Source organism: Daphnia pulicaria, chromosome 10 (genome assembly GCF_021234035.1).
Source record: "Daphnia pulicaria isolate SC F1-1A chromosome 10, SC_F0-13Bv2, whole genome shotgun sequence".
Classification (NCBI taxonomy): domain Eukaryota; kingdom Metazoa; phylum Arthropoda; class Branchiopoda; order Diplostraca; family Daphniidae; genus Daphnia; species Daphnia pulicaria.
In genome coordinates this window covers 5,091,404-5,114,693 of record NC_060922.1, presented here as the reverse complement: position 1 = coordinate 5,114,693, position 23,290 = coordinate 5,091,404, and the positions used below count along the sequence as shown (strand labels likewise).

The following is a 23,290-nucleotide window of genomic DNA, read 5'->3' as shown; positions in this document are numbered from 1 at the left end:
CACATGCAGTTTGAGATTGCTTCAACTGATTAGTAGCTAGAGCCCCCCTACACAGTGTATACAATACACATATTACATTCTATCCCCCCTCCCCCCTTAGTCCATATTTACAGACTAGTTGCTATAATACTTATACGCTATAAAATAAAGTTGAGCTTGTCTGGTCGTTTGCTTCGCTTGTTTTGATAGGCGAGACTACACTAAATATTCTGACAGAGTTCATTCCCAATTTTAAGCAACACCGTGCAGCGCATGCACTCCACATTTAGCAATACAGCCATATTTAGTTTTCTTTTTAAATTCGTAGAAACAAGCCAATTAAAATTATGCAGAATATTATATTAGTTCAGTTATTTTAAGACTTTTGTATTTCTTATTTTGAACTGTGAAAGGAAGTTGAATCAAATGAGAAAAAAAAATACGAGAAGTAGCAGGACAAAAAAGGCGTCCACATTCACAGGATCTATACACGGTTTAGGTGTAGAATTGTATACAATCAGTTACAATCGGTCGTACATCTCTCTCAGCGGGTCACCAGGAATAAACGAATACCTTGTGCGCGACACTGCGTCTGCAACAGAGATTGTGAAACTTTTCTTTCTTGCGTATCTCCTTTTTCTGGACCGTTTCTTCTATTCTTATTGTCGTCTTCTTTGCAATCACACGGCGTTATATTCAGCACTCGTCATTCAGCTTTTTGGACCATTGCGTGTTTTCCTTTTGTGACGTCGGAACAAGGGGGAGGAAACGAAAAATCGATGCAAATTGAAAGAAACAGCCATTACTTTTCTAAAAGAAGAAGCTCACATTTCTATATGCAGTAGTTTTGTAAACATGCTTGATATTTTCAGATAGTGGTGTCAAGACTTGTTTGGCATATACATCTGATTGGTCAAAGGTTCCAAAATATTCAAATGAAATATACAAGTTGATATTTTATTCATTTAGCATCAGCGGACGATTTTTAAAATTTAACAAAGAATCCAAATGGCACAGATTGTACTTAGTTCAAAATATGTATATAATGAAGTTTGGTGGTAATAACATACGTTATATTCTAGCCGGGCAAAGGAACAATATTTTAGACGATGCCGTTTTAAAGTTGAGTGCATCTAGTCGGAATGGATGGTGAAATGTTGATGGGCTGCGGTTGTGTCAGGAGCTTGGGTCGGAAGAAACAGTCGGCCGGTGAGCCTCCGTGACAGTCGTTTCCGCCCGTCATCATGCCAAAGAGGCGGCGGAATTGGGAACGGGCAGCGCGACGGAACTGACGGCTCATCGAACAGTACAACAGGAAGTTGATGGCCGAATTGAGCAGGGCAAGCAAATCCAGGATTTCCCCCATGCCGGTCGAGTAGCATTTAATGAAAAACTGGCGGCCGAGAACTCCGCTCAGCAGCGCCATCACTCCTTGTGGGATTTCGGTAACCAGGAAGAGGACCAATACGGCCACCAACATGCGGGTCGTCCGGTCCGTTTGGTGCTTGTGTCGCAGCGATTTGGTCGAGTTGAGGGTCGTGACTTGGGATCGGGACGGCGCCGCCGACACAGTCTCCATCACGGTCCCTCCATCGGCCTCGACCACCGCCGCATGCGACTCTCCATCCAATTTCAATCCGCCGCCATCGTCGCGGTCGTAACAAGATGTTGACATAACAGCGCTGCTGAATTCGACGACCGAGAGTTTGCGGCGATGGCGTGCGGGGATAACAAGTTCCGTTTGGCGAATTTGTCCGCTGTCGCCACTTCCGAAGGTGACCGTTGTCACGGACGAACGCTTACCGACAGCAGGGGTAGTGCTGTCAGCCAGTGGTTCGATAGTGTCGGCCACAGCAGCTTCTGTCACAATGATCTGGACGCCGGAATCGCGATTCATCACCGAATTTAGCTGCCTCATTTCCAGTTGCTGCGTCAGGCTGATCTATAACAACAAAAAATCAAGTTACGGACGCCAGCAGAGAACGATCGATGACATGTCATCTTTCGCTTTTTGACGACGCATATATATAGTCTATTCGGCGTGATACCCAGCAACTGCTTTTCTTTGTTCCAAACACGCAAGCAAGAATCGCCCTTTTTGAGCAAGCACGTACGTAATATAGATAACACATCGCGAGACACCCCCAAGTCATCATTTGCGTAATATCTCTTAAGTTATTCAAATACGGAAAGCTGCGGGACTGTACAAAAGCGGGTAGTTTTAGATCGCGTTAAACACAATTCTGTCGGACCAACTCTATAGCTATACTTTTAGCCGGTATACAGCATAGGTAATAATAATCAGTATAATATAAACTACACGACCGCGCCAAATCAATTTCCCGAGCGTATAGCAAATGTTTCTGTCTCGCTGCGAATGATTTCGGCCGGTCAATTATAGTCTGCTTCGTTCGCAAGATTGAATTCATCAAGTCTAATTCACATTCGTGATTGCAATCTTTCTTTGCGAAACAAAGTTATCGCCGGCCTTGCGACAAGAAAAAAACCCGAAATTGAATCAACCCACCAACGGACGGGGGTCGTCGAACGTTCAAAATGGAGTCGTAACCTTACTATAGACACGGATATATAGTGTGGCTATCTAGATGCTAGGATGATTGCGTTACATTCTACGCCATTCTTGTCACGAAAAAGGGAGGAAGTTTTGCCGAAAACAAAGTTATATGTATCGTATTATAGGTTTGTACACGCCGTTCAACGCAAACAGACAAGACCGTACCATTGGATATACAACATCTATATTCGATTCGATAGCGAAGTGTGAGAGAAAAAAAAAGAATAACGAACAAAAAATTACTTGGTTGATGTTTTCATGATGATGCGTTCGGAGCAGAGGAGTCGCTGGTTTCGGATGTGTTGCCGCCGAAGCTGCTCCGGTTTGGTGTTGCTGTTGTTGTTCCACAACCTCTTGGTGATGATGATGATTGTGACTATCTTCGTTTAACTTGGCAGTTAGTGATTGATGATGTCTCTCGGCTTCCCAAAGCCTCCTCACCAGCCAGCAAGTCAGCACTGATTATGACAAAACAATTGGTTAGGTCACTACAGTATACGGGGACACACATCTATTTTCTTTTTTTTTTATGCTTTGAAAGTAGAAGAGACAAATTGTTGGGAAACACATACCCGTTAACACCAGACAAGGCCCTAGTTTCATGACGACAGAATACGCCCACAAGTGAGCCTGAAATTGACAAGACAATATTTAGTTATCTTTTTTAAAAATGAAAATGTTTAGACACAACGGCGATTTAGTTCCGCGTGTTATCTCGGTTCGGTTTCTCGAGACTACTGTATACTTTCTATCCGATTAAGGCCTGCTATTAGTCAGCGTGCGAGTAGTTTATTGCTGCCTTTACGGTATGACAGTTTTACGACTGTTCCATCATACCATCAAAACCCATCCGCTTCAACTGCGCAAGTTGTGAATCCTAAAGAATAATTTTTTTTTGTGTGGGTAAATTGTGGGTCCGTGGGCACGCTCTGGGTTCCGTATATACACTTTATGATGGAAACTCACCAATCTTCCTTTTAGGAAGACAACCTCATCTTTTGCTTATGCCCTCCCCGCCCTCTCTTTTCAACTTTTTCCAGTTCACGACTACCTTTCTCCTCCCTTCACATCATAACTTATTTCATCCAAGAGAGAAAGAGAGAGCGAGAGAGAGATATTTATATTTATGCTTTCTCCGCAGCACGCCATATGCTGGTTAATAAGTAAAGAGAACATAGATGATGAGTATAGTGCTTGTCGCTTTTTATCGATCCGTATAATTAGATTGCGAAATATGGCATCTCTCAACAGAACAAGGTTGATGCATGACGAGATCGTGGGCTAGGTGAAACAGGAAGAGGCAAATAAGGGCCAGTTTAATATTACTATTACCGGAGATGTGCACTTATGTACTAAAGGGCGATCATGTAGAGGATATGTTTTAGTTCCCTACAAACGCCCGCGTATAACTCCGCAACGCTTGTGTGTGCTTCAGCGTAAGTAGGATCATAATTGCATGAAAATAAGGTACGGCAGTACACGAGGACCACACACATCACAGGACGCACTTAGTAGCCTATTAAATTGATTTGATACAGGACTTGTCCTTTTGGCAATCGAGGTATAAGATTACACGACATATTGAGCTATAGCATTGTGAAGCCCATTGTCGGTTATGCCTTTCTGCATCCATCAGCATCAAATTCGACAATCAAAGGGAACCAATAAGAGAAGATGAGACTACACAACGTTACGTTATATCCAGAACAAAGATTAGTTCATCGGATGACAATGATATCAGTAACAGTCGAAGGCATTTATACGACAGGAATAATAATAATGCCTGAGAAACGGTAAGGGGCATTTGGAAACTAACGTGAAGATCACCGTCATCGCTATGAGCTCTTGGAACATGAGTAATTGAATATAGTGCCTGTCTCTTTGTCGGTTGATCCTTCGTAAAGGAACCCTCAACGAGAGGTCGGATTACTACGTTTATTCTGTCGAGTTATTTGGTTTTCGATCAAAAACGTTAGGATTATTCGGAGTTTGACGACGTTTTTCAACATGGAGCGAGAGTCTGCCATGAATATGCAATGGGATATCGTCCTGCATGCGCTCCCTTTTTCCAACTTCCATTTCCTTCGCTGATGCTGCTGCTGCTGCAGACTTATTCTCAACTCTCGCAGACTACCGAACAGGGAATCCATTTATGTCTATACTCACAGTCACAGCACATATAGTGCCATATTAAAGCATCATGCGCTGCGCTATACACTAGATACACGCAGAGTGCAATACGTGCGTTGGGCTTGAACACACACTTGCCAATCTTAACGAATGAATGATACAGTAGTCGAAACACAACGGGATTGAAAACTGGAAAGTGCCACATATGCCACATAGAGCTTCTATTGTTCCTACATATAGTTGAATCTTTTAGACTTATTGTATATATAACTTCTAAAAAGAAACGTGACGAAACCAACTAATAACAACCAAAAATACGAAGGCTCAAAATCGAAAATACCCTCACAGTCTTAAAAAAAAGAAGTTTTATAAAACTGAGTCACGACCTCATTTCGTATGGACAAAAGATGCAGTGCGAGAAGCTACAACAAACGATCGTCTTATTGTATGCATACTGGTGACGTCAATTCGTCCGCTCGAGGAAAAACTATACAGGCAAATATTTGAGAAACCATAGCCAGCTATGGTATACCGGTATCCAATTAATGGGTTCAATTTAAAATCGATTGAAGGATTCTGGAGAATTATTATCAATATTCGAGGGAACTAGGCACTTCAATTACATAGGAAAACTGTAAACAGATCCAAATGGCAAGGGGGGACTAACGTCAACCCATCCGTCTTCGTTATCTTTTAGACCCCAAAAAGCGGGAGCTATATGCGTCCATATACATTATAGAGAATCCAGCCGTAAAGGGTTTAGGGATTGGTAACTACCTTGTGAATGATGCCGTCATGGTTTTTGGCGATGCGGTTCAAATCGACTTTGTAGATAAAAGCTTCTGGCAACTGGAGTGGGGCCGAGGAGGAACTCCAGGAAGAGGCCGTCGGCAACTGGGTGTGGCTGATGGTGAAGTTGGTGTTTTTGATTGGCTCCGACTGAATCCCGAAGGTGATGAACGAAGGTATGCACAGCAAAACGGATCCGATGTAAGCCATCGCAATGGTTCGCGTGCAGCGCTCCTGTCATCAAACGTCAGTTGATAATAAAAACGAGATGAGAAGCCAATTAAAATCTAAAACGGACTCGCTTGTTTCAGGATGCGTTTATAATTAATTGATCATACCTGGTGGCATCGGCGTCCGTTTTTGCGACGCTGGTGCCTTCCATTTTTCAGCACCTCGTAGCGCCAAAATGCCAGCGACAGTGTCAGCCAAATCGATACCGTGTGCGCCACCTGCGTCGGGATGTTCCGGTCGTCGCACCGTCAGAAGCCAGAAGGAATAACGATCCGACCGAGGAAATAGAAATAGATTTCGAATAGAATCCAAGTAATTAGTAGTAAGAAAAGCTAACACGGAAAAACTCGAAAAGCTAACACCAAGGCTAACACGGCGAGTAAACAAAGTCGAAAAACAAATCCAACCGAAATAAAAAATCAACAAAATCAAACAATAAAAGATCAAAACGAACTAAGTTCGCCTTTCGCTGTCGACGTCAACACAGTCATCAATCAACCAATTAAGTTTACCACTTACACGTAACAGAATCAAAAAAGCTTGGGGCGTCAAAAAAACAAACGAAACAAACAAGCTTCGTTCCTCATCTAATATGTATCAATAAGAGCAATTTGTGTCGCATCTGGTCGTCTATTTTTTCTCCGCCTTCACGAATTTCCCTTGTGCTGCTGGAGATATCCCAAAAGTGTGAGCGCGTGATACGCTGCTGGGCTTGTAAAAACAATGGCGAAGTTATATGGCATATAGGCGGCAGTCGAGAAATGAGTACTAAGGCTGGCGAAATGAAAATGAACAAGGGCAAGCGATGTTGGATGGAAAAGTTATAAGGAAACACAAGGAAATTGGGGGCACGACGACGACCGAGCGCGTCCGAGAAGTGAAATGAAAAGATTCGACGCCGAATATTAGCCATATTTTATCATCAGGCGTACAGCAGTACAAAGCCTCTGGTTTTGGGGGGGATTTACATCGACATATGCCCGACGCTTCTTCTTCTTTGAAAAAGAAAAAGAAACAACCACAAAGCCGTCGTACAGTACTCTACTTTTCTCTATAGTTTTCTGATTGCTTCTATATCCCCTTCATCGGATATGGATGAGGGAAACAGACGGAAAAGTTGCTTGAAATTAAACCATGTATGGAGATTGGTTTTTGCGTGTGAGCCGTTGGGTATAGGACGATCGAATATGGTAACGATCTGCTCTAGAGATTCGTGTGCAGCACTCTCTATATCGTTGTCGACTATATCATATGGTTTTTTTTCGTAATACAATGTTGAGGGATGTAAAATAGAAACTTTATACCGATCTTTTTCGCTTGTCTATTTTTAAGCTTTTGATGGTTCCTATCTTTTCACCCCATACAGATGTTCTGTTGAAATGAAAAGTGAAATAATTATTCATAACGAATTTTTCGTCGCATTGATCGCTGGTGATGCAGGACGTGATGAAGGCTGAGACTCTCAGCTCCTCCTGGTCTTCTTCTTTCATTACTATTCGGTCGTCACGGCAACATAATCAATCGCTAGAGACTCATGGCTTCTCGTCATGAAGAGGAGGACGATGAGTGCGGTGTATATCGAAGAAAAGCAAAAGAACACAAGAGGTGATGAGACCCAAAGATTGGATTGCATGGCGATGTTGCTTGCACAAATGAAAATGATATATATATATATACGATGAAAAGCGAAGCCAACTATATTGTTCCCAGCCGCACGCGGCAATCGGATATTGGAAAAATAAGCGCGTCCCTTGTAATATATATTTCTGTAGGCTATTCAGAATTCTTCCTTTTTCTGCAACCCGCCTCAACATATTCTTGTCAGATACTTTTAGACACTCCGTCCCTTATATTTCGAGCCTATATAGTGTATTTCATTGATTATGTAATCCAGTCTATGTACAGGCGGCGCTCTTCCTGTTATATTATGTATACTATATATACTCTCAATGTGTCAATCACAAATAGGGCAACGTCAGCTCCAATCCGGAAAATATACAGTCTTCTCTCCGAGAAAAAAACGATGACGCTGATGTCAACTCTTTTGCCGTTGCTACAGGCTGTGTTGAAATGCCGTTACCAAGACTCTGTGGAAATGAAAGCAGAAAACGTGTCACGACGCGAACGGCTCGCACAAGACTAGGACACTCTCTTATTCGCCATAGTGGCAAGTATATATAGATGGGGCGTAATTTTTGTATTGAATAGTTAAGAGGGAAGTTATAAAGGGCGAAGGTTATGTTTGAGATAGTGGCAAGATGCCGAGCTTTGATCTACCAGAATGGAGAAAATACGTCGCCGCAGAAGAGAACGTGAAAACCAGAGGCGAAGAAAAACTCTTGGAATCTTTTTTTTTCGCCTGTATCGACCCTACATTCTTTTGAACGACAAATATTTTCTTCGCTTTGGTCTGCACGCTGACTCGGCAGTTCCGTTCAGAAAGATAGCGACTGCAGATGATTGAAATCTCGTCAGTCACTATTGAATAATCTGGGATTGAATCTACCATATATGTACACGGCGCCTGTTCCTGCACCAATCAAAATTGGAGAGACATATAAAGACTGAGCCGATGAGTACAAAAGGTTGTCGAAGTTGAAAATCAGGACAGAAAGGCAGCAGATAAGTTGGTTCCGATAACTTTCCGTTCACTTCATCTTGGCTCGATTTAGAATTATTTTCAATCCACAATAACGAACTAACGGTTGCTCGTTATTCCCATGTTTACTAGTACTCATCTTACTCGACTTACACATAAAACGGCGTTTCCTGGGCACGCTCGCCATACGTTCAACTATCGAGAAAATAATGGGGAAAATCGAAAGGATAACAATCACGGTTGAATTTCGTGAAATGAAATATAAGCTCTCGTACCAGCAGAATCGTGAACCTATCGTGAACCTAACAAAAAAAAGCTGGGGATTCAAAATTTCGTAGCTTTTATCGATAAGCAAGTTTTCTTCTTTAGTTCTATAAAAAAAAAACTAGACTCGCTGCTCGATTTGATTCGAATATGGATGTAAACTCGTACGTGTATGGCGACTAACCTATAGGACCGAAACGTAATATACATCCATCCAGCTCCTTTTATTGAAAATAAAACTCTCCAAAACACTCTATAGAGTGTGTCAATGCGGAAAGAGCAAGTAATCATGGCCTTTTTTCCCCCTCTTTTTGTGGTATATTACAACTTTCGAGTTGATGGGTCTGCGATATTGAAACTCCGCTTGCGTTACAAAACAATTCTGTACCTGGAAAGAGTTATTGTATATTCTCTGAAATTACGTGGGTGGGGTAGTTACGTTGAAAGCGGTTGCCAAAGAAACACGGTAGGTCTTCTCCAGGCTTACATTTTACTGGACGACCAGCTGGAGTAGCTCCCACTCTTTCGATCTGATCACTATTCTATAGAAAGCTCCCGAACACAGGAGATAAAAAAAAATCACGACAGCGGGGCCGCTTATTCGACATACCATTCAGGCATTTAATCTGCTACTTTTTCTGTTCACGACGAGCGAGAGTGTGCGGCCTCAATTGTTCTCATCTCCTTCCATTAAATAAAATTCACACAAATTCTGTTTCTCTAATAATAAAGCTTGCACGGGTAGATTTTAATCTAAATTCTTCGATTCTTACCAGTGTGAAGTGGGCGTGAAAGAGAACGAAGACGGCCCAAGGATAGGAATAGCGTGTCTGTAGGGATCTTCCTGGAAACAGGTACATGTGGCACGCAAATGGGATGTATTCAAGCATCAAGAGGAAATCAGCGACTGCCAAACTGCAAAGAATGCGATTGATTGCGTTTCGCCTCAACTCCCGGCGACTCAGCACGACGATGTTAACGATGTTGGCCAGGCAACCGGCAAGACAAATGATGAGGCTCAAAATTCCGTGAACCAAGTGAACGGAAGGCTTGTGCAGGCCCATACCGCAGCCGGTATAAGAGCCGTCGACGGTCTCTGGCTCATCACTGTTGGTCGAATCATCACTTTCCAGTCCGGGAATGGTCGCCAAAGTGCTCATGTCCGTTTTTTGGACCAACACAACCGTGTAGTTGAAAAAGTAATCCAGGTCGTCGTCGGTGATGTTGGCTTTTTCCAGGAGGAACTCCTTCAACTGTAGGGTCTGACTGGCGATTGAAATGGAATCTTCCAAGCGATCCATGGCCGCCATTCCGTCCATTGCTGCGACCGATGTGCTGGGGCCAAAAGGGCGGCCAGGTGCGGCTTTTTGCCGGAAAGGCGATCGACTGTGATCTATAAGCGACACTCTGGCTGCTACTGCTGCTGCTGCTGCTGCTGGTTGGGAATGAAAGATCACACCGTCGACGGCAACGGCAGCCAGCAAACAAGCAAGAATAGTCCGACTCCCCTGCACTACATATAGAGACGGACGTCGGCGCGAAAAAAACGTGCTAGCAGCTACCCCTATACACACTAGTGCTGGAGAAGGAGGACTGAGCAAGGAGGAGGGAGCGCGCGTTCAGCGCGAGACTTGCGTACAACCAACAAGTTGATCCCGGCAGCTGCTGGCTCCTTTTTCTTTTTCTTTTTTTTTTCAAAACTATAATGTATTTAGAAAAACAGCAACCCGGTGTTTTCGGTGGCGAGGTATAGAGAGTCAAAAGAACTGTTTCAGTTCCACTGACAAAATCCAGCCGCCCTAAATTATGACTTCATGCACTACTACTGCTGATATTGACGCAAGCGAGCTTAATGTCCTCTATGCGTTATTTTCCATTAAAAATAAGAAAGAAAAAAAAAGAGTCACTGGGCGGTTTATAGGCAATAAGCACGAGAAAGGCTATACTAGCTATATACACGGAACTAGCGAAATCTCGCGTGCCCAACAAAATTTAGCCACTTACAGCACTGGCTGTAGACAGCCATAGGCTTTTCGTCTAAAAAGTCGATACACGTAGTATAGGCCTAATAGAAAGGACGAGGAAGTTTCTAACGGAACTCCCGCACTGTATACCCGCACTATGCCTATTTGTCCATATGCTGTATACATATCCGTTCAAACATCTGCTCGAATTCAATTTATTACAACTTGTTCTTGGAGTAAGGCCATAAAGTCGGCCGCCAGGCGTTCCGACCGAATCTATTATAAATGACCTTTTGTGTGCCATTCAAAGGCCGAATTTGTTTTATTTTCTTCCGTCCGCAATATTACGATTGTTTACGACCAACTCGGTGGACTCTTGCCAACGTTTTTAAACGGGCTTTAAACGTCAGTTTAACCAACTAGAGATCAATATCCGTTAGAAAATGAGAGTGTAGAAAGACGCTGGGGGGGAAAAAAAACAAGCATTAGCAGAGAACGGAGAAAAGCCGAGATTAGGGAGATGACAAGTAATATAAGCAGGAAATTGGCGATTTATTTCTCATTCGAATATCCCCAGTTCAGAGAACACGTTTAAGACATTTTCAAGGCGAGACACATGCCGTCCGTGTCACGCATACGAAAGTGCGTCGTCAGTGCGTCTTCGTCTTCCCGACGCAGCACTTACATTTCCGATGTATTTTTCACGAAGGAATGCCTGGAAATCCCTATATCGATATATAACTAGTGGAGAGAACTTGGCATTGATAAACACGCAAAAGAATATGTCAGAGCAAAGCAAAAACATGCCAGGAATTTCCAAGTCGCCACTCCAGCAAACAAAGCGAAAAGATTGTTCAGTGTAAAAAACAAGTCGCGGAGAACTTTAATATTTGCGATGGGTACTTTCAATATATGACTTGCAGCTTGCCGGAATTATTCTTATCTACGTGGGGGGGGGGATCATGTACATGGCGTTGTCGTTTTTCATCTTTTTTTTGTGGTGCATTGACGGGGAAAAGTCAGATCCCACATCTGATTTCAGATGCCCGAAACAGCGCCATCGTCAAGTTTCAGTGGCATAATATTCGCCGCTGATGTTAGTGCGCTATTACACTCTTTGAGAGAGAGATAACGCAACTTTTGCCCCGCATCTGAATTTAACATTATGTATACAGCCGCCTTGCTCGTATAACTTGACAAATGCGTTTTAAAGACCCAAGGAAACTCGAAGATTATACAGAATCGTCCACCGAAAAAAAAGAACAAAGTATAAAGACGGAAGAATTCAGATTTCCACAGTTTACTTTCTAACGCATCAGTTGTTACATCAGTGCTTTCGCTTGCACCGTACATGTATACTAATACCCTCTCCTCGGCTCGTTTTCTTCTTCTGCATCGGCAGTGCAATGATTACAAGACCGCATTTTCATTTTGAATAGTTTTGGGCTTCCCTTTGAACTTCAATTTACCAGCGCCATCGATCCGGATGTAGCCCTCGAAGAAGAAAAAAAAAAACCTCACAAAAGGGTCAAGAATGAAATGGTGAGGTCTTCTCTCTTCGAGCCGAGTACACATAACGACGACGTGCTATATATACGATGACTGCGAATATAAAAATACATTTTCAAGGGAAATGGACAGAAAGAATAACAGACGTTACAGTGGAGACGACGTCAAGAACGGAAGAAAATACTCGCTCGTATTTCTTATACCCTTGCCTCCTCCTCGACTTGCGACCCGCTTGAGAAAACCTTAAAAAAGAACTAACTTTGACAGCTTTGACTACATGGAAGCTGCATGCGGAGGCTACGCTGCAAGTTAGTTGGCAAAAGAGACAGTTAGAGAATTGAGAAAGACTAGTCAGAAGCTATATACATTGCCTGGTGCATCTCCCGAGAGTTTATTAACAAGTATACATTGACGATTTTTTTGGGGGGGATAAATCATGGATTGCAGACTTGCACAGTTCAGCAGTGTAGCATTTATATATATACCGGGAAATCAGGAATGGGCGAGCAAAAAGCAAAACTTCTTTCATTCATTATTCAACCGTGCGATGTCCTCGCTTGATAGAATCTTCTTTATTTCCAAGCGGAAAACAAATAATAATCCATTTGGGTTCCATATGTTTGCCAACAAAACGCATTTGACATTTATTTCCAAACACCTTTTCCAAATTTGATTTCAAACAGTCAGACAATGTCCCTTAAGAGAGTTAGGACAAGAAAAAGGTCAGACTAATACTGGTATACCCAAGTACGCCTAACAGGGCGTAAGCATGACGAATGCGGAAAAGGATTCCCGGAATTCGGTTCGTTCATGTGGAAGAAACGACGTGGGACGCAATGAAAAAGCGGAATGTTTTTCTTTCTTTTTTTTCCTCCGTTGCCTTCCAGATTATTATAAGCTTTCCTCTCGCTACATTTCTATATATGTGTGGTATATAGCTCCTGCTATAACAGTGTAAAAAGTTGCGTCAAGCCATGAGCCACGGGGACGACGACAAAATCGGTTAGAATAATAGAGAAGATGAAAGTTTGTTTTTATTTTGATGCTCTTGAGTGCACTATACAATATGGAAGCACTCGTGAATGTGTAATGTGCTTCATCAAGAAAAAGATGATTCCGCACAAGTTTGCCATTACGCATTGCGACATCATACATTCACTCAAAATTGTATTCAAATAGGAAGGGATCGAGTGGAATTGACAAATAAAACTATACTCGATCCACAATTCTACATTCTCTGTCCGCATGCTGTGCAATACGTTGTACGGAACGCGTATATTCTTTGGCATTGTTTGCTCAGTAGAATACCATGCTATTACAAACTTTATTCTGAATGTCTTCCTGCTGCACTCGACGCGGATAACTGGAAACCATTTCTCTGCATTATGACTGTTATAAACTTGTATGCGATATAAAGCCTCTCTCTCCCTCTTTAAACGTACATGATATAAGAGGTTCAAGAAATACATTTGGAGAACAAGTTTGAAAATACAAAAAAAATAAAATAAAAAAAAGTTAATGATGGCAAAGAGCAAAGGATTTAGGCGTCGAATTTACACATCTCTCCGCGGGGGAGGCTGCTGCTGCCAACTTGAAACCAAAGTGAATAACGAGAGTTGTGTCTTGCAACTCACTCGACGCGAATAACTCCAAATTACTCTGCTGCTAGAGAAATACGTGTTTTCCTCTCCGACTTTGTCTGCTGCCGGCTATATAGTGCGGACTTAATTTGTCAAAGCCGCCGCTGACGGGTTTGAGTTACCGCGCTCGTAAGTGTACATCCGTCATCTTTCATTATGTGATGACGTATAGGATCGCCAATGGACAACATCTTTGCCGTTCCGCCCCGTTTATTTATTTTTTCATTATTGTGATGCAGCAGTGCAATCTCTCATCAGCATCAAACGGAGTCATTTCCTTGTCCAAGAATCTTGAAATGCTTCTTTTTGCCATGGCCACTTCAGGATATGTGAAGCTACGCAGGAAAACACGGACGCCATCCCGAAACGGGGGGCTCGATCATTACCCCAAGTAATTACATATACATCCGCTCACTGAACCGACTCTCTCGCCCCATACACTTTGATACCCCACCCATCAATAGACTTGTGCACAGTATGTAATCGTATAGAACGGCAACGGTCTCATCAAACTTTGATAGACGGTTGCTCTATTATGGAAGAGCAACAACATCAGCAGCAACATCAGTTACCGGTAGATAGCCTAGTGCTTGTGCTGATATCCCTATAACCAATATCGGCAACAACATCACATAGAATAGAGCATTCGTCGTCGATTCAATAATATAGTTCAATATAATAAACTACGGTACTCTCTCTGCTGGGACGGCCAGCATATTCCATCGATCCCCGGCCCAAATTTTTGCTCCGGAGATTCGCTCGACACTTTCTTTTCGTTTCCCCTTCACTTTTCTCTTTTCAATTCTTTTTTATTTGTTGTACATTCCGGCCCAGAATGGAACCAATATGATTTGCCGTAACAGCAGTGATCCGAATTCAAAAGGAATCTGACCCTAAACAAATCGATCCAGATGAAATGAAGATGGCTTCGATAGAAGTATCGGATATAGTATGGGGGGGTAGGTTGATTGTACCGCGCTGAATCTTCTCTCTAGTCTATATGGTACGTACATCAAGCGTGTATACGGAGGCGTTCTCTCGTGAAGGGTGAAAGAAATATGGCCCGTCATGCGTCACGAGGTTCACGAAGAAACATTCGCCCGCCGGGAGGAACCTCAATGGCACAGCGCATATATACGTATATATAGTCTGTGTATAGGTAATAGAGTCAATCCGACCAAAGGCCTTGTTGTGTTGCTCATACCCAAAAAACGTTATTAGAAAAGAGAGCGAGAGAAAAAAGGAGCGAAAGAAGTGGCAAAAGAAGCAAAAGAAAAAAGGCGGAAAATGAGAGCTAGCTGAGAGCTCTGGCACCAACATATATAATCCCCGCAAGCGTGATCGATCAAACCTGAAGGCTGAACGCTCGCGCTTCTAAAAACCCGGTGCGCACTGAATGTATACGCGCGGCGCCGCTGTGCACAACATAGTGTAGGATATGTAATACGACGGCCACTAAATCCTTCGCATATAGCCCGTAATGCCGTTCGTGTATATATATAACTATACACAGAACGGAGAGGGACCGGCGACCGATACATTTTCGTTATTTTTCTACATTCTTCTCCAGTCGTCGGGTTGGGGGCAGCGGCAGCAGCCATACCGGCAATAGACAACAAAGAAACGAGAGAAAATGAATAGACGTTATTTCCCTAGAAGACGTAGAGGAAACGGAAAGAAGTCGAATAATACACCGTAACCAACGAAAAAGCATTCAACGACGGCCTTATTCCTTTTGCGTTTATTACATCAGTCGGAATTTTATTTATTAATTTTTATTTTTTTTTGGTGGGTGTGGCTCGGCATATTGTGTAGATTTGCTCTTGGTCGGGCGATTTGTTCGTGTCATTGGAGTCCTTACGTAAAAGCATCTAGAAGCAGTCTAGAAGATGTACAACGATAAAAGGGCGTACCATGGAAGAGGATAATGAAGCTCTTTTGATCAACTCTCACATGATGCCTTGTTGCATTACTGCACTCTAGCCCCATATAAGTAGACTTTGTATTATGTGTGCAGCAGCACAAAGAATGGTCGTTTTCCTGACTCATCGCATCACGCTGCTGATGTGATTGTGCCAGAGGCGAGGCAGCAGACTGTTACGCCTTCTCTTTCTTTTCATACAATAAAATAACGAAAATTGTGTAAAGGGCAATGTTCCCTACAGCGAACGGATAAGAGCGCTTATGACAAAATACGAGAAGATGGGCATATAGGTGTAAGAGTCTTATTTCTTGCCCAGAGATGACGGCTCGATATGTATTGGAAATAACGGTTTGCATCATTCACTTGTGAATCCCGGAAACAGGTGACAGGCCCAGCGCTGACTGAATGTTGTGCTTCCTACTTATTTACTCTTTCTTTTGTACGGATATCCAGACTATATCGATCGATGTGGTCCTTTTGTTTCACAGTGCGGATAGAGGTGTGTATATAACTTGCCGCTTACAGCTAGTGTAAGTCGACGCGTTTTCCCTACCAACCGTTGCTAACTTGCTATATGCGTATGACGCTTTCTCCGCGTTACAGTTTTCGAACACTGTTAATTTTTTATTCATTTTCAATTGAATCATCGTGCTTAAGAATTATTTCAAGCCACGCTCAACAATGGTATGAATTAATTTTGCGGACTTTGGTAAAATACTGCATAGCTCTCTGATTAATCTCTAATAAAATTAGAAATTAATGACGAAAAACAAAAACCCAATAATGATAGAAAATGGAGAAAAGCCTTAGGTTAATTGACTGGAAATAATTTAGACAGCATTTCTAGAAATCACCTTACTAGTAGACTGATTCAAATATTTGAAAGAGCCAGAGGATGCCAAGAATTAAGAGAACTCGAGCTTACATTGTAGTGTTTTTCTTCCGGCAACGAGACACACAGCCAAACACGAAGATTAACACATAAAGATTAATATACAGCAAGTACTGCTTTTTCTTCGTAAAAGAAGAAGACAAAATGAATTGTTGCTGCTAGCTCGAATACATACGCATGCTATAGTGAATACAAAGCGTTGTAAGCCTATAACAGTAGACGCTGAAGCCGATGGTAAAGCTCAATATCAATCACAATAAATGTGTTTCCCTTCAAAAGCTTGCTAAGGTATATGTAAGTAGAAACCCAGCTAGGGAAAATTTTTACAGTCCATTGAAAAGGGTAAAAATGGAGTCAACATTTTTTCCTCCAAATATATTACGTTGGAAAGTTCATTTCACATTTTTTTTAAATCCATATATGTGATTCGATATTTAACACGTCATTGTGGTTCCTCAGAGCGACATTCTCCCAGTTTTAAGAAAGAAAGTTATTTTGGTCTGGAAGATGTAGCTTTGAAAAATGAACCGTTGGCAAGCGAATTTATCGGAATTCATATTATTACCTTGTTGGTGGCCTTCGTTGTCGGTTGCCGGGCGGAGAAAACACTTTCCATTCTCTTGGTATTGCTTCGCAGGCAAATATTGATCCTGGATACATGACCCCTGGAGACAGGGACGGCCAATAGTGGTCTGTTTATTTTCTAAAGGTGCTATAACATCAACTTGGTAATCTCGCCACACTTTTACCGTCACCGTGTGTGCGCAGCAATTGCTAAGCGATTAAGCCCACCGGCAACGGAAGATTCATTCGCCCCAGAAAGGATTTTCTATTTTCTCTTAGGTTGTTTGCTCTAACAGCAACACTTGCAAGCCTGGGCAACAGCTAACAGCCAGCAACTCTTTTTAATGGCTTTGAAACAAAGCAACGCGAGTTATATGTCGCCAACACGACCGCGAGGAACGCGGGGAGAAGCAAAAGGAATCTCGAAATGAAATCAAACCTCACTTTGTTGTTTCTTTATTACTTCGTCCTGTTTCTGTATATATTTGATTCTTCTTTTGTTCTTCTTTTGTTTCTCGTTATTCCCCGTATTTCAAGAACGCGGCTGTTTTATTGTCGCCGGTGGAATCTAAGGCGACGCAGATAAAAGTTTTTTGTTTTTTGTTTTTTTACCACCAGTGTGGTAACATCCGAGAGAGATGATGTATTTTCGTTGGGGCGAAGGGGAAACATTTATCGCGCGACTTCATTCTCCGGATATCGTAAACCTGATCCGTCCTCTATGATCGCGGCATCGCAATTTATATTCCACTTGAACAGCAGCAATCCCAGCTGGCAATTCAAAGATAAGTCTTCTTTCTTTTTTGAATTTCTTTCCCATTTCGGTTTTGGCGTAACAATGTAGGACGTACGCGGTTAACTCATTCACAAAATAATTCTATTGTCTTTTTTTATTGGACGCATGTTTAATTGTTGGACGGGGGAACAATGACTTTTCGTTTCCTTTCAATCAGAATAAAATCAGGCGCGATATTCAAACATCAACAAGAGAACTTCATTACTCTATCATTGTGTGGGAGGGATGTGGCCGAAGATAAAGTTGAACAATTTCTTGGAAAGATTTGAAGACAAAAAAGGAAAAAAGAAAAGGAGAAAACCAGTGGCTTCTCCTTTTAAGCGACGATTGGACGAGGTCTCCAGAGACATACGCGACCATCCTGGCCGGCTGTTACGACGACCAAATCGTCAACTGAAGGAGCAACAGCTATACACGTCAATGCTCCTGGACCGTGAGCCTGGACCCGACGCACTACTTTAAAAGTAACCAAATCGAAAATTAACATGTCTCCCAGTGCGGTACCCAATAGAATAGACAATCCATCCCACGCCAGGCACCTAAGGAATAAACAACAACGGTCGATTAGTTCCCAACTACCTACCGGTGAGCCCATGGCGATTTATGGGCGGGGCACAACAAATATTACCGAAAATCCTCGTTCTTATCAGGCGCCGCCATTTCTTCACTTCTAGCTACCATTTGGGGTGGATCAATATCGACCTGAAAGACTTGTAGTATACCATCATGGCCGACTGTGGGAGAGAGGAAAAGAGAATAAGAGAAAAAGGAATATAACAAAACAGTAGCCAACTCGTAATCCGATTATAGATCCAGAACTCGGTACCCCTCTCATCGTTTAATTAAGAAGCAATGGGCCACTTGTTGAAAACATGCAGAGAAATAGAAAAGAAAAAGAAGAAAAGATAACTGAACCTGACACCAGTTTTGATCCATCGGGGCTGAATTTGATGGCGGATACCTCATCCGTGTGGCCTTATTTGCAAAAACAAACATTAATCAAAATACGTCGGTACGCAGCGAGACAATGTAATTCAATCAAAGAATTCACCAGAGAGGGTGTCAAGTTGCAATCCAGATGGAACTTCCCAGAGATAGAGCTGTCCTTCTTTAGTGCCGGTGGCCAATTTCAATCCAGCACTAAAAATGATCAGAAGAAAATTGCTTTTAAAATCCTTTCTTGCAAGCAACTGTAAACTGAAAAGTTTTGTATGAACTCTTACGGGTGGAAATCCAACGAGATGACCGAAGAGTCGTGTTCTAATTCGACTATGAGATCAGTGGGTGGACGAAAACGGAAATGAGAAGCACTGTTGGCTCGCCGGACGCGCCACAGTTTAACACTGCAGTCGGACGATGCTGAAGCTAAAACCAGATCCCCTTCGTTTTCATCGTTCCCGATTCCTGTAGACAAAAACAGGCCATAATATCATATTGCCTCATGTAACTTTAAGACTTGTTTGGACGATCAAATTTGTGAAACTGTTTACCCAAAGCTGTAATGTTATCATCGTGGACGTGGGTCACATTGTCTAGTCGGCAGCAATCGATCTGATAGAGAGCCACTTCATTTTGCAGTGTACCTAAGACGAAGGCATTTGACCCTGGAAGGTTGAGACAAGCCGTTAACGGACTCGATTCAATCGGACAGACGGAGAGAACTTGTTTTCCTTCACGCAACCTGAGCAGGAAAAAAAAAATAATCCTAAGAATGACCATTTATGTGAAGATATTGATTTAATAACGGGATGAGAAGAGCTGTGCTTACTTGTAGGCTTTTAAGAATCCATCAAGTGACACAGAAACGGCTTGCACATCACCACTTTGAGAATAAAATGCTAATCCCGTGACAGATTTTTTGTGCCCTTGAAAAACTGTGTGGATTTGTAGATCACAGAGGCGACCCTGCGACCAACTTCTTGTACGACTCTCAGCTCCATCTTCTTCTTCCTGGGATCCAGTCTGTACATCTGATGACGTCATGAGCGACAAGGGTGTGGGAATGAGCCCGGCGTAACGTGCAGGATGGGGCTTTGTAAAAAGCTGTCGAGGGATTTGACCGAATTCCAAAATCTGAATCTCATACATCAATCGCGTCACAGGATCGATTACAGCACACAAATCCACCGAACCTGTCATAACAACCAAAAGTAAAGTGATGTGAAGCAATAGTATGAAGCTCTTGACAAGTCCCTCCAACACTCGCGCAAGTATGCTCTGCAATTGTTTATTCACTTGAGCTGAAAAAAGGGTCTCGAGTCACGATTAGTTCAAGAGTGCGTTATTACCTTCGTAACAAAGCGGGTGAAAGAGGTTTCGTGCTTCGATCGCTTTTGGTCCCCTCTGTAGGTGACCGAATATTAAATCGATCCATAAGTGCAATTTTCTTGAAACGTGCTCTGATTCCAGAGCTTGCCTTCGATAAATTAATAACATAACATTGTAAAAATAAAAATCATGTGTGAATAAAAAAGTGTCATGATTGATTTACCGAAGTTTGGCTATTAAATCTTGGGGGGTTTTTGCCCAAGGGGGAAGCTCAACGTCGTGGACAGGACGACCATCGGAGCTTCGATTACCAAAATTTATGCCCAAATAATTGACTAAAAAATCGCCTTCACCACCGTAAAATTCAGGGACTAGTTCTTTGTAATCAGCAGCGCCGTTCAGTACATTCTGCCATGTCTGCTGAAGGCTGTTGAACATACGATCTGGGTGATCAAAACGGCCTCCGTGCAGACACAACACTAGTTGAGGGAATTTTCTCGCCAAATAAAATAAGACGAATCTAAAGCATATACATACACATACATACATCAACTTAAAGGTAAACTGCCGAGAAGATAGTAAACTAGTACAAAAACCAATACATACCCAGGTGCCATATAATGCGACCCGTACAAAAACTTCGGTTCGGGCATGTCCGCAAACCGTTCTAGTAGCTGCTTCAAACGATTTGGATTCAAGGCACCAACTGGCAGTGAAAGATCACGATAAATGGATGGATCTTCAAGATCTAAGGTAGCGCTCGTGAAGTCCTTAACAACCCAAGGGAAGACGGGATACTGGGTAAGATCATTAAAACTTCTGTCCGCAGCGCTGAAAAAAAAAATAATTGGGAGAAGATGTAATACATTTTAATTGGATGCTTAAAATTTTTTTTTACCTATTCAAGAAGAGGAGATAATCATAATTTGATAGAATACCATGCTGCCATTGCAAGGTTGCAACGTCGAGACCAGTGTTTGGCTTATTTTTTGGTTCTAGTTTTTTAAATAATTCATCGCACAACGCCGTTTTATCGAAAGCTAGAAACAAGTATTTTGTGGTACAGTGTTCTTTGCAGTAGATTTCCATAGCTGAGTTCTGTAGTAGGTATCTTCTTCTAACGACACGTTCCATATCAGATGCAAGACGTATTTTCATGACGTCTACGGGTTCACGATTATATGGCTGATAATAAAGTCTCGAGGATGTCAATACAACTCTTCCTGGATTAGATACTAATGGAGAGACCTATGAATAATAATGTTTTTAGAGGTCTGACAAAAAGCTGATTATATATTATTCAAGACAAGAAGAACACTGCTACAACCTGAATAACTTTGGCTTCAAACTGTATACTTTCATGAAGATCCTCTAACCAACAGGGATCAAAATGCACCCGTGAATGTCGCGAATGGACAATTGCTTCCATCATTTCCTGTTGATCTTTTGGTGGCAAAGTTGATGCTCTATGTAGTTGACTCAGTCTATGTAGACATTCTTTACTGGAAGCATAGTGAAATGTAAATTTAAGTGTGAAACTGTTCTTTAAGAACACATATGGTGCAACAACATTGTTTGCCAGCATTTCAACAATCTGGGTACAATTAATGACCATAAAATCTCCCCTGAAAAAAAAAAAATTAAACAAAATCAGTTAATCAATTTGTGAAAAACTTCATTTAGAAAATGTATGTTACTCTTCGGAAATGGAACTGCAGTAGCTTAAATTGACTTTTATGATGGGGTATTTGCAGTCTGTTGGTTCAAACATGATTGATTTAGAGCACAAACGAAGGCGACCTCTCTGGTAAGTGTTATTACTTTCTTGGATGCAGGTTACACTAAAGTCTTCAAAATAAATTTCCCCTGGTTCCAGGAGCAACAAAGAGAACCTTAAAAGCAAAAATATTTAAATATAAATTTTAAATGGGCAATCCAATTCACAACAATAATTTAAACTGTGTTTAAGAATCATGATAATTATTGTTCACTTACCTTGAACCAGGCATTTTTTATACAGAAATAACCAACTGTATCTAAACGAGCACGGAGATAAAATAAGATAAATTTATAGTATTTAATCTTTTGCCGAACATACCATTGTGTCAGATGAAAATTCACGAATCAAGAATGTCGACAATAGCAGACGACACGAAAAAAAAAACACTGACACGTGACGTGATGAGCTTACAATAAACAGTGGGATGCGGGCCATGGATCTGTGTGAACAGTTACGTAGTAACCAGTACAACTGTACGAGTAGGGACTAGGGCTTATATTATATTATATAGTTTTAAAGAGGTTTGTTATTACTAATAGTTTTCAAGAGTGGCCTGGTCGATGAATACTCGAGCCACTACTCGGCTTTAAAAAAATAATAAAACGAACGAAAAACTGGGAACCGTCATCAAGGCAATTTTCTTACGGGACGGGCGCGGGTCCACGGCCCGGCTCGAACAAGTGGATATAGACTAAAGAATTATTCCGGGCGTTAGGCCGCAATGAAACCGATGAATTTAAAAAGTCGGCAAGCCAAAGGATTAACAGTCATTGGTTGTCCATCAATTTTTTAACCGCAACATTTCCATGTAGGATTTACGTTTTAAAGTAGGAAGAATATTAACCATATAGGATAAATCCTGCTAATTACATAACTTTTTGTTAATTTGAAATGGGTTTTTGGTTGTTGGAGTCAATATCATCGATTGCAATTTGGCCAGCAGCTTTAAGAACCCCTTGGGCATGGTAAAATTTCCTTAATGATATTTAGAACGATTAAGAACAAAATTTGCCGTAATTGTCCCTTCCGAACATCAGGCGAATTTGTCGTCTTTGATTTTTATATGTATTTGCATATCGTGTTGGGTGTTGAGTCGCTTTCCCGTACAAAACCGCACAACAACCTACCAATCTACCATACAGTTGAATAAATCGAATCTTCGCCCTACAGTGGGTGTGTTGGGGAATGGTTTTGCTCGTAATTTCCGAGGTAATTTCGACTTCTAACAACAAGGCGCTTCCGTTTAAGGACTAATATATCTATACAGTATATCTTAGCTCATTTACCATTATTTATTACTTTGATGCAGCGATAAACTGGATAAATGCCAAATGCGTTTATTAAAGAATTCAAATCAGCTGACATGGCTTATGGAAACAGCATAAT

The 23,290-nt window shown here is 41.8% G+C and overlaps 2 protein-coding genes across 2 annotated transcripts; both read right to left on the bottom strand.

Moving 5' to 3' along the window:
- Positions 1-378: 378 nt before the first annotated feature.
- On the bottom strand, positions 379-10,051 carry LOC124313909. The gene is made up of 6 exons (XM_046778754.1): positions 9,341-10,051; positions 5,812-5,922; positions 5,462-5,707; positions 3,127-3,184; positions 2,798-3,012; positions 379-1,921 (listed from the first exon to the last, which is right to left on the bottom strand). Exons 1-6 carry the CDS (start codon positions 9,884-9,886, stop codon positions 1,097-1,099), a joined length of 2,001 nt encoding a protein of 666 aa, XP_046634710.1. The 5' UTR covers positions 9,887-10,051; the 3' UTR covers positions 379-1,096.
- Positions 10,052-17,920: 7,869 nt separating this feature from the next.
- LOC124313881 (protein FAN-like) lies at positions 17,921-22,272 on the bottom strand. Its single transcript, XM_046778715.1, has 15 exons — positions 22,223-22,272; positions 22,120-22,160; positions 21,822-22,016; positions 21,452-21,749; positions 21,023-21,372; positions 20,731-20,955; positions 20,348-20,644; positions 20,145-20,272; positions 19,625-19,988; positions 19,347-19,537; positions 19,080-19,260; positions 18,908-18,996; positions 18,772-18,831; positions 18,485-18,590; positions 17,921-18,395 (listed from the first exon to the last, which is right to left on the bottom strand). Exons 2-15 carry the CDS (start codon positions 22,131-22,133, stop codon positions 18,173-18,175), a joined length of 2,721 nt encoding a protein of 906 aa, XP_046634671.1. The 5' UTR covers positions 22,134-22,160; positions 22,223-22,272; the 3' UTR covers positions 17,921-18,172.
- Between the last annotated feature and the right edge of the window lie 1,018 nt (positions 22,273-23,290).

What these genes read in the sequence shown, in the direction of transcription:
- LOC124313909 (XM_046778754.1), bottom strand. Translation starts at nt 9,886, where the DNA reads ATGGACGGAATGGCGGCCATGGATCGCTTGGAAGATTCCATTTCAATC. An exon ending in TTCACGCCCACTTCACACTG is followed by an intron (nt 5,923 to 9,340) that starts GTAAGAATCGAA and finishes ATCCCGACGCAG; the next exon opens with GTGGCGCACACGGTATCGAT. An exon ending in ATGACGGCATCATTCACAAG is followed by an intron (nt 3,185 to 5,461) that starts GTAGTTACCAAT and finishes TGTCAATTTCAG; the next exon opens with GCTCACTTGTGGGCGTATTC.
- LOC124313881 (XM_046778715.1), bottom strand. An exon ending in TCACCCGCTTTGTTACGAAG is followed by an intron (nt 19,989 to 20,144) that starts GTAATAACGCAC and finishes TTGTTATGACAG; the next exon opens with GTTCGGTGGATTTGTGTGCT. An exon ending in GATAAGAACGAGGATTTTCG is followed by an intron (nt 18,396 to 18,484) that starts GTAATATTTGTT and finishes TTTATTCCTTAG; the next exon opens with GTGCCTGGCGTGGGATGGAT.